We start from the raw sequence: 16,347 nt of genomic DNA, 5'->3' as shown, positions 1-16,347 counted from the left end.
ACTTGATTGTTTCTTGTAATGTAACCATTGACCATTGGCAGTTGGGCGACCAGCCCGTACTTTCAATAAATAAATAAATATCTTAACTTCAAGAGTGGTGGAGATTACCTGATACTTTAAATTCTACAATTCAAGGGGCTACTTGACGATTTTCAATATTATATTATGATAAACATATTTAAAAACCGATGAGGTTTTTATCGTGCTCGTCGTAATGTATAGAGCAAAACGAGTGTCGAAGTCATAAAAATGGAATATGGTCCTTAACGCGGCTATAGATCGTACACATTTACGCGTTTTGGCGTTGGCGGTTTTACAGATGGCTACAATATAATAAAAATAGTAACATTATAGTTTTAATGAGTGCAACATAAATGCTTAATGAAAAGCACTACCATTAGCAAACATTTTTAACTTTACTATACATTTTATGGATGATTGGGTTGACGAGTCGTTTCGATGCTATAATATGGTCTTAACGACGACAGTGTGATCTTGAATTCCGAGCTGATTCGCATGTTATTCCTACATAGTGATCAATACTACAAAAATATAACAAGGATGTACAATTTATGGAAATTGTGTAATCTTATATTTTCTTATTAAACAATCGTAGGTATATCAATTATTTGTCTTTAAGTAGGTATTCATAATAATATTAATATTCTATTTTAAGTTATAATTTAATATTATACACGTAATAATAATAATAATTATTATTATAAAAATAATAATAATAATAATAATAATAGTTATATGTTATAATAATAATAATTATCGTAATAAATGAGTATTCACAACAAATTGTTAAACGTATTACACAATAATATTATGTTATTCATACCTGTGTAAGAGGAACAGGGAGTCTGGAGACCGGGATAATTGTATTAAGGCACTCGAGACGTAGGCGCCTAAATTACATTATTGTTGTAATATTAAAATAATAACGCCTGGAGGCAGCGCTGCCGCATTCGGAGTGGTGGGATCGGCAATGTTCGGGGTGTTTCGGGAAAACGCATATAATGTAAAAAAAACAGTTAAAACGTTCTAAATCCTCCGACAACGTACGACATACGAGACGTGTTCGAAAAATACCAATCAGGAAAAATATGTTATTATTCTCTGTATTTGAAACTTACATACCTACTGAATGGGTCACCACCTTCAAAATAATATTGTCTTTTAGAGTTCAATACAGTGCTTCTAACGGTCCTAAAATCCTCTGAAAAGACCTTTGTGTTTTCACCAAAGTTATAACTTAAATCCCATTCATCACATCGCGAGCGGTCTCATTAACTTCTTCATATCCCTAGCCTTTGAGGGTAGATTTCGTCTTGGGAATAATAAAAAGACGCAGTCGTGGTGAATATGGTGAATATGAGTGGATTTTATGAAATGTCAGGCTGCAGGATTAACTTGAACTAATAAAAAGTTAAAGAACTACTTAAAGAATTTTATTATCTTAAAAATCTAACATTATCAATTTGAAAGTATCCATAGTATTTTTTTTTTTATTGACTGTCAGACGAATATTAATACTTTACACGAGTTGTTCGGCTATTACTTTATTTTAGAATTCGTCGTGAAATCGAGATTTTGTACAATATCTCTAAATACTGGTTTGAGAAAACGATTTTAACTTTAAAACCCCATACTGAAAAACATATATCTTGTTTATTTTTTATGTAAATTAAGTAATAATAATTACCAACTGTTGTATAAATTTATCTATGTAGACAGTTTTATGTCTGGATATTTTTTTACACCCCTCGTATGCATATCTATATAATATTATTATAAGAACGCTGAAAAAATTTACGAATTTTCTAGTCGCGCACAACGACGAATTTCTGCTGGTAGTGGTCTAAAATATTATGTACACGGGGAGTCGGCAAGTAGACAGATATATAGGTTATAAATGGGTAGTATTTAGTCAGGCGGGAAGTTTAACCTAACGCGACTATGACAAAGGCGGAATGTTAGTGGGTCTAAAATAATTATTGTTTTTTTAAGTTTTTATTGTTCATTATAATATCATATATTTTATCATTATCGCGATCTCGTCGATACTCGGCGGTAACACCAACGCAGTGGTAGAGTGTACTTGCAGCTTAGTCGTATCTGTGTCGACGAACGCCGGTTAGGAAGAACCACGTGCACCACGCTCGTCTGGCAGACGCTCATCACGTGCTTACCAGACGGGAACCGCGTGTCAGAGGTACTCGAAAGTCCGGTAGAACGGCGGAACCAATCGGGTGGATGCACTTGGGCTGGGTGTGGGTGGATATGCGTCCGCGTGGTGTCTGTGCTTGGTCCTGTTCCTGTAGTCGCCTACGCCATTTCCGCCAACTCCACCACCACCACCACCACCTGTACCACCACCACCATGGACGTGGTGAGTCTCCGTGTATGATTCGGGATAGAGGTCTGACAGGTCGCCGATATCGTCGTCTTCGTTCTCGTCCAAGCCCCGTATCTCTGCGAACGAAAACAATACACGGGGTTTGACGAGATTTATAACGTAAGTAAATATTATTATGCATATCATCTAACCCAAATGATGTTTAAAAAAAAACCAGTCGCTATATTATATTTTTTCCAAGTACAGTGTATTAGCTGATAATCGCAGTGTTTTCCCACTCATAAAATAATAATTTCCGTATACGAAACATGTTTATTTCCCCAATATTAGCTGGTATTCCCCAAGGGTTCATCTCAAACACTGTTTAATCTTTACTCCACTGACCAACCCTCGCGCCCAGAAACACATGTTGCCTATTACACTAATAAAAAAATTATTTACTCCACTCATGTTGATCCTGATATTGCCTCAACCAACTGTCAAAATCATATCAACGCCTTATCTCGTAGCTTGTACTCCATCTGTCAACATTTACATATAGGTATCTCTCTTTAAAACTTTCGCTCTTCATCGTGGCCACCAGTTTACTTAAACAATTAACCCGTATCTAAAGCTACGAGGACTAACCTTTGACAAACGGCTGACTCATGCAAAATACACCCGGTTAATAAAATAAGAATAAAATAATTATTTTATAAACTCTGGTCTACTCTAGGTAAATATTCAAAAACCACCGTAAAACTGAGATATATATTTGAAACCTATAACTCAAACCCACATGGATATAATATTATTGTATAAAAATAAATTAGAAATAAGAAATAATTTAGATACAAATCAAATACAATATACAGATTTAAATACCTCAGTGATCACCTCATTCAAACCTCTTAACAAACTTTATTCCCCCCTCGTATCCACATAATTCTCAGATGACAGTGGCCTTGAGACTTAATTTAATACAATTTAATAATAACACCATAGCTTTTAATTTCAGATTGAAGTGCCGTCACTGGAAAGTTTTTTCTCTGCGGCTTCAAATTTTTATAATATAAATAAATAAATAAATGTAATCACTTATACTAATTGTACCTACAACGGCTACAACATAATATGTACAGATTGTAAAATTGTTGAAATAAAAAAAAGTATACACAGTGCATAATAGCTTAAGAACTGACTAATATAATTGACCAACATGACTTATGCAGTTACCTGCTAGTGAATTACTATTATCAGTTCGTTTATGGACGTCACCCCACTCCGAGAGTGTACCGTTTTCAAAATTATACTTTTTTTAATTGCCGAAGTGCTCCCGTAGTATTATCGCTGCTATTTTTTAGTAGATCACGACGCGTTCGTCAATTGTAATTTTAATTTGTAATTGTATTCATTTCGTACGGACATATATTTATTTTTAAAAATATAAAAAGTCGATTTAATTATTTTATCAAATACCTTATTAATTTAGATCGGTGGACCAAAAAAATTTTAATTATTATATAATATATAACAACATGATGCTAATATCAGAAAATTGATTTTGTGTAGATATTGTTTAAGAATCAACCAAAAACTTTCACAAAAATCATATTATAACATTTAAAAATTGAAATAAGTGTAATCGAATATTCACCTGCTTGTGGTGCTCCACAAGTGAAATGCAGTCGTTAAAACTTGGACACGCATGAGCTATGCAACAGAAAAATATTTTTTGGTTCGGGACACCTAAGACGGGTCTACCATTTTTTTTTATTTGGACTCACCCCTAACACCATCCTAGTATCATTTTAGAACGTACTTGGAGGATCCACTTTTCTAACACGTCCTGTATAACCCGATATTCCCTCCAGAGGACTGCACTACGAGGTAGGCACGTCATTTCCGTAACGAAACTTGAATGGAAATTTCACAATACCATTAGTCATGGTTAAACTTTTAATAATACCCTGAACACGAAACGTGGCTATATTATAATATCACATTGTGTTATTTATCTAAAAAACAACATGAAGGACACGTGTAATAGATAGCAGCAGAGACATCTCGACGGTATTTGATTAAATGGGGTGCCGGACGACCCAAAAGTTTTCATGCAACAGGACGCTGGTCATTTATTCATACAATAACGTAGAAAAATGATTTTTTTCGTCATCTCAGCGCTAACGGATGAGTTTCCGAGAGTAAACGGTAATGCTTGTGACCCTCCCCCCCTCCCCCATACCACCAGCCGGGCCATAAGCCCGTCAGCTATTTGCCATTTTTATTTACTGCCGTCATTTCTCCCAAGTCGTCGACAAACACTTGGACTGTCGGACCCTGAAGATTCACTTACCGTATAATCTGATGTTGCTCTCCACTTCGCCGAGAGAATTTTTTGCTATGCACCTGTACGATCCCAAGTCGTACTTATCTACCGATTTTATGGTCAACACCATCTGGTCCTCGAATATGGACTTGGTCGTGCTGTTCGTCTGATATTTATCACTAGTTATTACCATATCACCTACAAGAATAAAAAATACATTAATCTCTCGTCGAGAACAATCTTATATTATTATTATTTTAATTATTTTTACGAATTTAGTATTCGTCAATGGAAAAATTAAGACAAGAGATGGGACACGATGTAATAAGTATTAATACGTATATTATTATTACTGGTTATATATAATAATATGTTAAAATGTGTAAATGGAAATGAACTGAATAAACCAATAGAAAAGCGAGGCTTAAGTTTTGATCGCTCGGTCTGACCGTATAAACAAAAATAGTAAGACGGTGCATTGTATAGGCAATTTAGGTACACTAATGCGTCCGTGTATAAAATCTATTATGATAACACATTAACACGGCTGTTTTTTTAGGTAGACACGAAATTTATGATTTGAGAGAGTTCAAACGGTCAAATTTTTACTAAAAAATAAAATAACAACGTCAACATAATTCAACCGTTATATTATTATACTCTTTTTTAAGAGTGGAGATATGTGAGGTATCATTATAATCAGTACAACGGCTCATTAATATTATCGTTCCTCTCCTCTCCTCGAACGTGCGCGTTTCCATCGACGATTTTAAGCGTTTATAGTTTCCGAGCTATTTAAACGAAACCATTATAAATACCTACAAAGCGGAGTCAAAGCACGAATACTACTCATTTTTTATTGCGGCTAAGAAATTGTTAAGAAACTCGCAGTGGCAACTACAACGGCCGTGCACAGGTCCCAAGACGATGTATTCCGTCGCAGTCGCTGCCGCCGATGGACGGAGAACATCGCGAAAGCCATGTGGTATATTGTGCGCTATTATAAACCGTAACCGCAAAACTGTAATAAAACCAAACCAGATGCAAAGCAAAAAGCGGACGAGAGAAACACATCCCTGGGGGGTCTTATCGTATCTGTCGTACACAACAACATCCCGTCGTCGCTCGTCTGCAGTTTTGCTGCACCAGGATTATACCGCGCGTGACGGGGACCTTTACACCCTAAACGCCACGCGCACGCGCGCAAGATAAGATTTACGAAATATCCTCGACCTAGGGTGAAAATCAGAAGTCGGGCATATCTTTTGTTTTCCGGCATGCTCGACCGCGGGTGCGGCTGTAATGTATCTTATTTCACAATATGCAGCTCAGCTGGTCGTCGCAGTGGGGACGATACCTGATACCGGGTAGACTGGCGTGGTGCACGAGACTCGATCACAGCGAGACGCCTAGGAACTCGACTACGTTTACTTTTATAATGCAGTAATATATTCGGTCCCGCGTTATATGCAGTCGTATTATAAAAACCGTGCGACACGCTTCGTTTGATTAAATTCGTGGCAAACTATGGGAAATGTTTCGATCGACTACTGTGATTATATCAAAATAATTCAGTACAAAGGCTTTTGAAAAATACGTCACGTATGTGTGCATAGGAGTGTGTGGGCGCGCAGTTGTTTATCGTTTTTATTGTGTAGATGCGTATTTATGTTTATACATATATATTATCTTATATTATTAATATTTGAATGAATGCGTCGGAATTTGGAGTGCATTGAAAAATGTATATGGGTAGACTGCTATACATAATATTATTTAATATAATATTCAGCACACCATTCGTGTTAAAGAAAACAACTTTAAATGTTTAAAATGTTTAAAATATTTATAAGAAAAGTGAACTATTTTTAAATATTGAGTGAACAAAGTCTATACAGAATGTAAGTGCCTATTTCAGACATACTCGTATTAACACGACAGTAAGAAAAATGTTAAAAAATCACCGTAAGACTTATAATTGATTTGATTTATATAATGTGTTATGAATTGTAATTAAATCATAATTTTAAAATAAGTTATATTTTTTTAAAATTGATCGTCAATCTATTGGATTTAATTCCTAAAAAACCTAAACAAAGTAAAATTTTAAACTCGATGACAAACAGTTTTAAATCAACAAATTACTAAATTAATTATTTGTAACATTTATATATTATGAATTGAGCAATGTCCTGTTCATTTTTAAATGTACCTATATAAAATAAAATTACACTCTAAACTCATTAAATATAGTTTTTAATAATTAATAATAATAATGTTGAATTAAAAATAAATCCAACATGTTATATTTACCGTTTATTAAAATTAATATTTACATAGGTACCTCTAATCAACAAAAGGACAAAAAAAATATGACTTTGATCATTATTATTTATTGTTACTGGTTGTTTGCGTTTTATTGCGTCCGGTACACAGAGAATAATGGAATACAGTTTTATTAGCTTCGGTTTTATCGTTAAAATATTTTGCAATAGTCAACTACATATTTAAAATTAATTAATACATTTTAATGGTAAAAGGTCGAGCCACCAATTTATCGGGACAGTATAAAATATATATGTTAACACAATATTTAGTAAAAATCCAAGGGTGAATGCGTGTCGACACCTTCTTTTTAGTGTTTAGAATATAAATAATATGTTAGATAAGATAATAATATGGCATAATGTGTACGAAAACGTATATAAATGGCATACGTTTATTGTATTGTCTATGGCCAAAAGCCAATTTCTAAAGGTTTCCGATATTGTTCAGGACTTTATTTCACACACAAAGAATACGTTTGTGGTTCAGCTATTCGCCGGGAACAGGTATATATAGATATTCACAATATAACGGCCAAGAAATAACCGAGTCTGAAATTCGTGTAAATTGTAAAATACGCCATAATTCTAATAATAGAGTTCTACCTATATCAAGCAGTGCAGCATTGGTGTTAGGTTCCATAAAAAAATGTCGTGACGAGATAGTGTCACAGCACGACCTCGATGTGGTATCTTTAATTAAAACCAATGTTTGATTAATAAACCAAAATATATTATCATATTTTGTGATATTGAATTAACATTGATTAGCAACTAAATATTTATAACTGGGTAAAAAGTATTTATATACGCATTAGCCGTAGAGGGAGACTCGCCGTCTGGACAAAAACCAGTTTTAGGTTGTTTTACCTATGAACTAAAAAAATGATTAAAAATCATGAGGTTTGTAAAATTAAAATGTTGAAAGATCAACATTTTCAGAAAATTAAACTCTATAAAATGGCTATCTTTAATTGTTTCAAAAATAAAAAAATTAACATTTAACTTTTTTACCAAACGATTTAATTAAATTAAAAAAATAAATATATGTAGTCCTTGTCTTTGCGAGTCTAATAAAAAAATAAATAGATTTATGATAAATGTATTATCTCGGGAGATATTTTAATGGGTAATTCTCGCGGAACGCCTGTATATACATCGGTTTGAGTGTATCACAGATTTAGGGTACCTATCTCAGTTCATGGATAAATCGGCCTCAGTGTACCTAGCTTTGTGAAGTAATTTTACCTAGACGACCAACCACAAATTGCGGAATGAAATTAGTAGTTAGTAGGCATGGACATAAACCTGGAGCTAAAATGTATAAGGCTAGAGTCCAGAAGGTTTCAAGAACAAGAAGAGTGAGAGACTTGTCTTCCACCCACCATTATTACATACACACAATTTTATCGATTATACGATTCAAAACTATCACAAATTAAATATAAATTTATTTATTTAATTATTGTAAACATGCAAACAGTTTTATAGTCATAAAATATATATAAATATTATGTATTACATGCAGTTAGTTATATGAGAATCGCATCCTTTATTCCTTCTCAGAAAAATTGTTTATAATATGTTCGTTATCTATTTGTTAGATAACTCTTTCTATGTTTTTAATTTATTAAAATAAAGATAACCTATATATTAAAATATCTTAAGGAGGGCTTAAGAAACCCCACAGCCCCACTCCCTTATTTAGTCCATGTTGGTAGATATATATTATTTTAACGTGGTTTAAACTACTTACACTCTACATTTTCCGACATCCCTAAAAACAATCTCTGAGTTTTCGTCAAAATCAATCGAGTAGTTTTTGAGTATATAAGGTACGAACATATATTTGGTTTTAAGATATAGTTTCCTTAATCGAGGCCATATAAACGAGACGATTTTATGAATACCTAACCTAACCTGATGCTAATCTGCACCCGAGTAACTAACGGCAAACATTTATATTTAAAAAAAAAGTTTCTACTTTCACCGTGACTCTCAAAATCATTATTTTAAGTTCCTCTTTAAAATGCGTATTTTCGAAAATCCATTATTAGCTGGTCTCTCTCTACAAACGAAACTACTGAGTACTGACCAAGTTTCATACTCGTAACTTTGACGGTTCCGGCTAGGCGATGATGAATCAGCCTGACAGTCAGTCAGGACAAGTTTTTTGTATATTTATAGATATAAACATAGTATGCTTCAAAAGTCAGGGTATGTCAAGGTTTCACACCTCCACGTGACACATCAAAGAATTAAAATCTCGGTTTTTCCGATTTCAAGAAATTGTTATCTAATGGCATAATTAATGTCTTACGAATATCTATTGGAAAAACCACAGCAATATACCATGATACTGATTTTCCGCCATGTTTGTAAATACAAACTTTAAGTATAATATAATACAAAATAAAAATAATATTACCAACAATCGTGCTCAAGTGGTGTCGGTGTCATCAAATTACATAATATGTATAATATATAGATTTGTGTGAGCTATTAACTGAGATGTAAACGGTATTAGAAAACATGTATAATGTATATATATATAAATTAAGTATGTTTCAAAAGTCCTGTCTTACACCTTAAGTATATCTCTATGAGGCCGTGACACACATAAATATTTAAATCCCGCGTTTCCCAACGGTATAAGAAAATTGTAATCTAATGGCATACATACAACTTATGGAAAAATCACAGTTAGATATTATCATTTATCATGATATCGATGTACCACCGAGATAATTAGAGTGATATGCGGGACTTGTGGGACTCGTTGCGTAACGGTTGTACACAAATATGCCCATAGGCTGAACTATGTATATATCACTAACTGACAATCAAAGTGTTGTACTCGGTGACGACAAAGCACAGAACATTGTTTTTAAAACATAATATTGACGTTTTAGGCTCTTAGAGTATATTTTTATAATTTTTATAATTATTTTTTATTTTTGCGATATTGTTATGATGATACCAAATGAGGGCGAAGACGTTGGATGGCAAATGAAAAGAACAAACAATGGAGTCGGTATAGTAACGACGTATCCCTCTATCTCTCTCGATCCCTCTCACTCCCTCTCTTTCTCTCTCCCTCTCAAACTTGACTGAATCTGAAGCAACAAAAATATTAATAAAATATTCTTGGCTTCAATAATTAAACAGGGACAGTCGGGCGGGCGTGAGCTTACTTAATATTCCTACGGTGGTGTGAGGTCGATTAAAAACATGACCGAGGGTATTTTGGCAAAGCCATAAATGAACTAGGGAAGGAGGACTGGTTTTTAGCCAAGAAGCTGTCATCGCCAGTCCGTTAACCACTTTCTCGGCCAAATAAATATATATACAATAATATATAATAAATATATAAATATAAATATTAAAACAAACTTTCTCTTATTTGCCCAAAATTTTTCCACGGGCTTTCACTCTCTTATCCACCTCGACCCAGTAAAAACAAATCTGTGAAAAACTGATAAATCGATAAAAAAAAAATAATATACTTATATATTTTATTTTACTTGAGCTACTTATAAAAAATATAATATTATCACCAGCTTTCGGCATTGCCAGCGGTATCAAAAAATATTCCGTGTTATTGTAATATAGAGATTTTTATTCATTGTAAAACGCATTCATAATTTTAATACGGCAGTGAACTCCCCACGGATGATGTCACAAATAAAAACAATTCAAAATTCCATTTTATTAGCATAGCATTGGAATAAAAACTTTTTTTTATGATGTTTAAATGCAGTTAAACTGTTTATTAAAAAACGCGAAAGAAAAAATATAATTTATAACTTTTAATTCGTAGTTGCGAAATAAAATCATAATTTTTAATTATTATTCCCGTATTTAAGTGTTTGTAATTTATTGTTTACCACCGCTGTAACAAGAAAACAAGAATATCACTAGGTACAATAATTTTGCGATATTTAAGTAGGTATACGATGCTTTATTGATTAGGTGCTATTTATATTTCAACGAAACGGTTTTGACACGATATGGTTATTAACATTTATGTAAATGTATTTGTCATAATATTTTACTTAAGCAAAATAATTTATACTCGGATCCTAAGAATCTGATGTTATATCTGTACATTAATGTGAATTAAGTTTTCTATTCAAACTGTGAAGTTTAATGTGACAAGTTAGGTAGGTACATATTTGTCATTAAATCATTATTATTAACAGATTCTGGAAAGTTTCGAATACCTACATACATACGGTTTTTTCGGCGTCACGTGACCGTAAATAAATTATGAAACGTAATTTTAAATATTGCAAATTAACTAATATTTTGTTTACCATCTACAAGAGGTATGCTGTAAAAACAAACACTTGATTGGTGGGGAGGGGGGGGGAGATCTTGGACAGAGCAGTAAATATTTCTAGAATCAATCAAATATTTTATTTTTATTTAGAATTCTTCGCTTTTTGAATACAAGAAATAATACAAAATGGAAACTGTTCTACACAATAAATCATAATGCGGTAGCTTCATTAAAAAAAAACTCTTAAAAGATAACGTTTGAAGACAAAAATCAGATGATTTATTTTACCATTTAAATACTTTTATTAAAAAATATATATTCAAAGTGAAACACTTTCAAACACTTAAAGTGTTGATATATTATACTGCAATTGTCTTATATTATATAATATTATGTATGTTTTGGTAAAAATCATAATCATATAAACAAATATGATTTTTTTTAATGCACAATCATAATAATTGATTATACAATATAAACATATCATAGTTACCTATAGTTAGTTAATTGTTTCAGTTTATTTTAAAGAAAAAATTATAACATTTGTAATCAACATAAACACACCAAACATATCTATACATACATTAAGGTAAAAGTACGTATGCAAATTATTCGAGATCGTTGTGTACATTTAAATTTGCGTTTAATTTAATGTCCGTAAGGATTATTTTTAATTTTCAAAATGGATACATTCACAAAGTTCCTTCGATTTATTTGAAAGCAATTCTCGTCGTTATAATACGAATGGGACAGCGTGGACCCTATAGCTGGAACGTTTTGGGAATCGTGGCCTTTTTGAACCCAGATTAAGAACCTAAGGATTATGCCAAAAACCAATGTAATCAATTAATTTGGCTTTTTCGAGCCGGTTCACGAGATGCAATTTGTTTTTCGGTTTCAAATAGCAACCCGCACAACATTACAGTTTAATGATGTACTACGTGTTCAATATAAACTGACATAACCGTATTAACTATAATGGAAAAATAATAATAATAAATATCAATACGATTGAAATAGTTAAAACTATACTTACCACTTTCTCGAACCCAGTAGTTTATAGATTTTGGGAATGCTTCGACATTACATTCTAACTTGACTTCGGTGCCTTTTGGAGCGCCAACTAACTGACTAGGCGATGAAATCACTGGATGAACTGTAAAATACAAAATTAATATTATATTATATTAATTCATTGTGTTTATAACGGTGAATGAATATAATTTTAAAACTATTACAATTTATAATGTTCAGATTATGTAATTCAAACCAATTTTAAATTAAATATCATCGTCAGGTGACTATAAAATCATACATTTTTCGGGTGAAATAGTAAAATTAATAATATATTTTATTTTAATACACGACGAGTAGGTACCGTAACTAGCATTACAAGCTGTCATTCGTTCCATAAAATTAGCCATCACCCGATCATTAGACAATAAACTTAATCGAGGACACATCGAATTCCTCGTTCAAGTTTGAAGACATTTCGGACTTTGTTCCGGCACACTCGTGACTTGGTGTAGAGGCATCTTTATGTAAGAAAAATCACATGGCGTCAAGTCGCAAGATCGCCAAAAATGATGGCCTCTTTGAGATACCCTACACTTATATTATACCTTAAACACGACTCGAATTATGGATAAAGTATATACCGCATTTCCGAGGACCACAGTATCGGATGATAATCGAACGAACTAATTATTTGGCCGCGGGGCATGTCTCCCCATTCAGCGACGGCGGCAGTGGTTCAAGACGATTCCCGGCACCTCAGCAATCTACACCATTTCCTTTTTCGCCTACTTACGACTAGAAAGCAGAGCCGCATTTAACGGGGGGCAAGGGGGGGCAATTGCCCCGGGGCGGCAATTTTAAGGTGATTTGAGGGGCGGCAGATTTTTAGAAAATATATCATATTATAATATTATACGTTCTCCGTTACGAATTTCGTATTAAATTTTTAAAATAATTATTATTATATTAAAAATATTAATACCAATAATAATTTTATCTATCAACGATTCAATAATAACTAAATGGATCACAGTTGTGTGTCTGTGTTATTTATACCTTTTAATTTTCGGCGAGTGACTCAATCACATCGAAGAGCTGTCGCCTGTTTGCAGTTGCGGGCAATGCGGGCTGTATGATCTAATAATAATCGCAAAAATACGTATTTGAGGATCATTTTAGTAATCTTATCACCGACTGTCGTCTGTTGACGACCACACTACCACAGTCTCGATGCAATTTCGGTAGACAACAGTGTTGTGTTTGTTAAATTTATGTTATTGAGTACTATAGTATGTCTGGTAAGCGACTTAAATTAAGTGGTGCAGCTTACCAAAAAGCAGCAAAAGATAAAAAGGTGGATAAGTGGAAGTCGCTCTACTGTACAGTAGGTTACAAGTGGGTCACTGTAATGGATGGTGTTAAATTTGAATTCAATGATATAATATCATTGTATAAGAAAAACGATTCTGAGCGGAAACGGTCAGTCAGCCTATGATATTACCAAGTATATTTGATGATATTATTGTGAATAAAGTAATTTATATATAACCTATTTACGTGGAGCCTTGTTTTAAATTTTCAATCCTTAGCCATAAATGATAAAAGGTAAACATTTTATATATTTTTAACTACAAAATAGTTAATAAATTATAAATTTGATGAATGTTGTCAAAATTTGAACTTTAAATGCTTATAAAAAAAATGTTGCCTATGTATTTTTAATATTTTTCAACTGCTATTATATATCAGGAGCTTTATATTAAATATTCACACTTTTTTACCCAACAAATAAAATTTTATTGATATTTATAGAAAAAAAAACTAAAAAATTGAAAACTAACAATGTCTGTAAACAGCTCAAAAAGAGTCAAAATATTTTTAAAATTTTATGGTGTATAGAAAATGCTAATATAAACATTTAGTGAAATTTCCAAATATCTACAGTCATTCGTTTTTTAATTACAATAAAATAAGAAAATTGTTACATGAGAAATCGAGAAATTATCAAATGTTGTAAAAATATAAATTTCAGACGCTCATAAAAATTTAATTTAAGTTTCTTGTAGACATTTTTTTTTTTGATAAAGTTAGACAAACTTATGAGTAATCTTATATTACATTTTCAAATCTTAGATTTAAAAAGAAAAATTTTTATGAATTCTCAACTCAAAAAAATTTGCTAATTTTCTTAATTTTTCCGTATTTTGTCAAAATTTGAACTTTAAATGCTTATAAATAAAAACTGTGACTAATGATTTTTAATTTTTTTCATCTGCCTTTGAAACAATAACCTAGGAGCCTTCTATTAAATTTTTAAGATATTTATAGAAAAAAAAACTAAAAATTATTTAAATATTTTTCACTTATAGTAGACTCGACTCCTGATGTAACAACACGAGATCAACTCACAGTGTTTATGATAGCGAATAAAGAGAGGTGAAAATCATATGATATTTTTTTTTAATATATTATAGAGGCGGCAAATTTTATATTGCCCCGGGGCGGCAATTTGGCTTAATGCGGCACTGCTAGAAAGTGTCAGCCGGATGCGCGTGTAATACGTGTACTTACACGGTGAGAGGCGCCAGTATTTGTGCAATTAAATATGGGTACCTAATAATATTATACGAAGTGTATACCAGATACCTACAACAATGCGTAAGCACTCACGCGTCGTCAACCACGCCGGTGAAAGATTCATCTCTCTCGTCCCCTCGCGACTACCCCCCCTACCCCCCCCCCCCCATCCCCGTCAGAGTCAAGCGAGATTACGGGCGATAAACTTTTACCGCGCGTGGAGCAAATCGCCGTGGCCCAAAACTTTTTGGATTTTCGATTGACTTACTCCCCTACCCACACCGCGTATATTAACCCCGCGAGTGAAACTTTGTTCGGCGGTACCGATTAAACAGTAATGAAGGTCGTCGTCGTCGACGTCGTATCGGTGGCAGAGAATAAATGAGAGTGAACCCTTGGAGAGGGGGTGGTGGTGAAACAACAAAAGCATAAGTATATGCACACACTACGCGTCTACGGAATCAACTGAAAATCGGCGAATGAAAAAAATTAAAACAATAACGTTATATTATTATTACCTGCATTGTACGTAGATTACAAAGACGAAAAATAATCACGATCGTCCGTGAGTCTCGTCGACGGGGGGTTGGGGGGAGGCGGGCTTAAGAAAATAAAAACAACATAAACAACAAGTCAAGAATATACCAGCTCAGCGAGAAGAAGAATATTTAAATATTATGTATGATAATATGTATATATATATATTTTTTTTTATTTATATTTTTGCAAAATATTATTTTCTCGAAATTAGTTTTGAGGGCACATGACGGTTGTATACTACGGCGAAAACGGTGTTTAATTTGAAGTTCTTGTCGATCTAACGAAACTCCAAAAGTTTCCGACAAACAGCATTATAACTTTTATCTCTTAAGGTTTTAATAGAGCTATTATGGTAAATTTAAAAAGATTTGACAAAGTTTTCTCTTGACGTTTATCCTTTTGTTGTCTACACGCGGTGTCGACTATTTAATCAAAATCAGTTCTACGAATTTTTAATAACTTTAATGTGAGTACAGCCATCTCAAAACACGAAGGCAGGCACCTACAAGCGATGACGGTCCCGGACGTTAATGTGAATGTTTGCCGGCGGGTAAAAATACTTTTTCGTGCCCGTTTTACCTTAATATGATGCTTTGTGGTGTTAACGTTTTGTTTTACAGTCGGAAACTGATTCTCAAGTGAAAATTACGGAACGCCTCCCATCAACCTTTTCAACAACACGATTACCATATTAGATCAACATGACGTTATGCTGTGGAATTTTACGTGGAGTTAATTTTACATTTTGGGTGAGCTCATCTATAACCAATATGTACACTCTACACTCGGACAAAACCGTTAGTATGCCGTTCTTTTGTTCCTATTATTTATCTTCCATTCTTTATTTATATAAATCACATTTTTAGAAGCAGTAAAAGTTATTCAATATTTAACTTTAATAGTAGTTTCAAGTACCTATACTGAATTAGCCGATATT

At 33.0% G+C, this 16,347-nt stretch overlaps 1 protein-coding gene across 1 annotated transcript in view; it reads right to left on the bottom strand.

Moving 5' to 3' along the window:
• Positions 1-589: 589 nt before the first annotated feature.
• Positions 590-16,347, bottom strand: part of LOC132951072 (lachesin-like) — a 101,031-nt gene continuing 85,273 nt past the window's right edge. The window contains exons 7-9 of the mRNA XM_061022765.1: positions 12,313-12,432; positions 4,698-4,868; positions 590-2,478 (exon numbers count right to left, since the gene is read on the bottom strand). Of these exons, the coding sequence (XP_060878748.1) occupies positions 2,213-2,478; positions 4,698-4,868; positions 12,313-12,432 (557 nt within the window). The 3' untranslated portion in view covers positions 590-2,212. The remainder of the gene's footprint in view (positions 2,479-4,697; positions 4,869-12,312; positions 12,433-16,347) is intronic.

Source organism: Metopolophium dirhodum, chromosome 8 (genome assembly GCF_019925205.1).
Source record: "Metopolophium dirhodum isolate CAU chromosome 8, ASM1992520v1, whole genome shotgun sequence".
Classification (NCBI taxonomy): domain Eukaryota; kingdom Metazoa; phylum Arthropoda; class Insecta; order Hemiptera; family Aphididae; genus Metopolophium; species Metopolophium dirhodum.
Note: the sequence above shows the minus strand (reverse complement) of the source record. Positions and strands in the feature narration are given on the sequence as shown.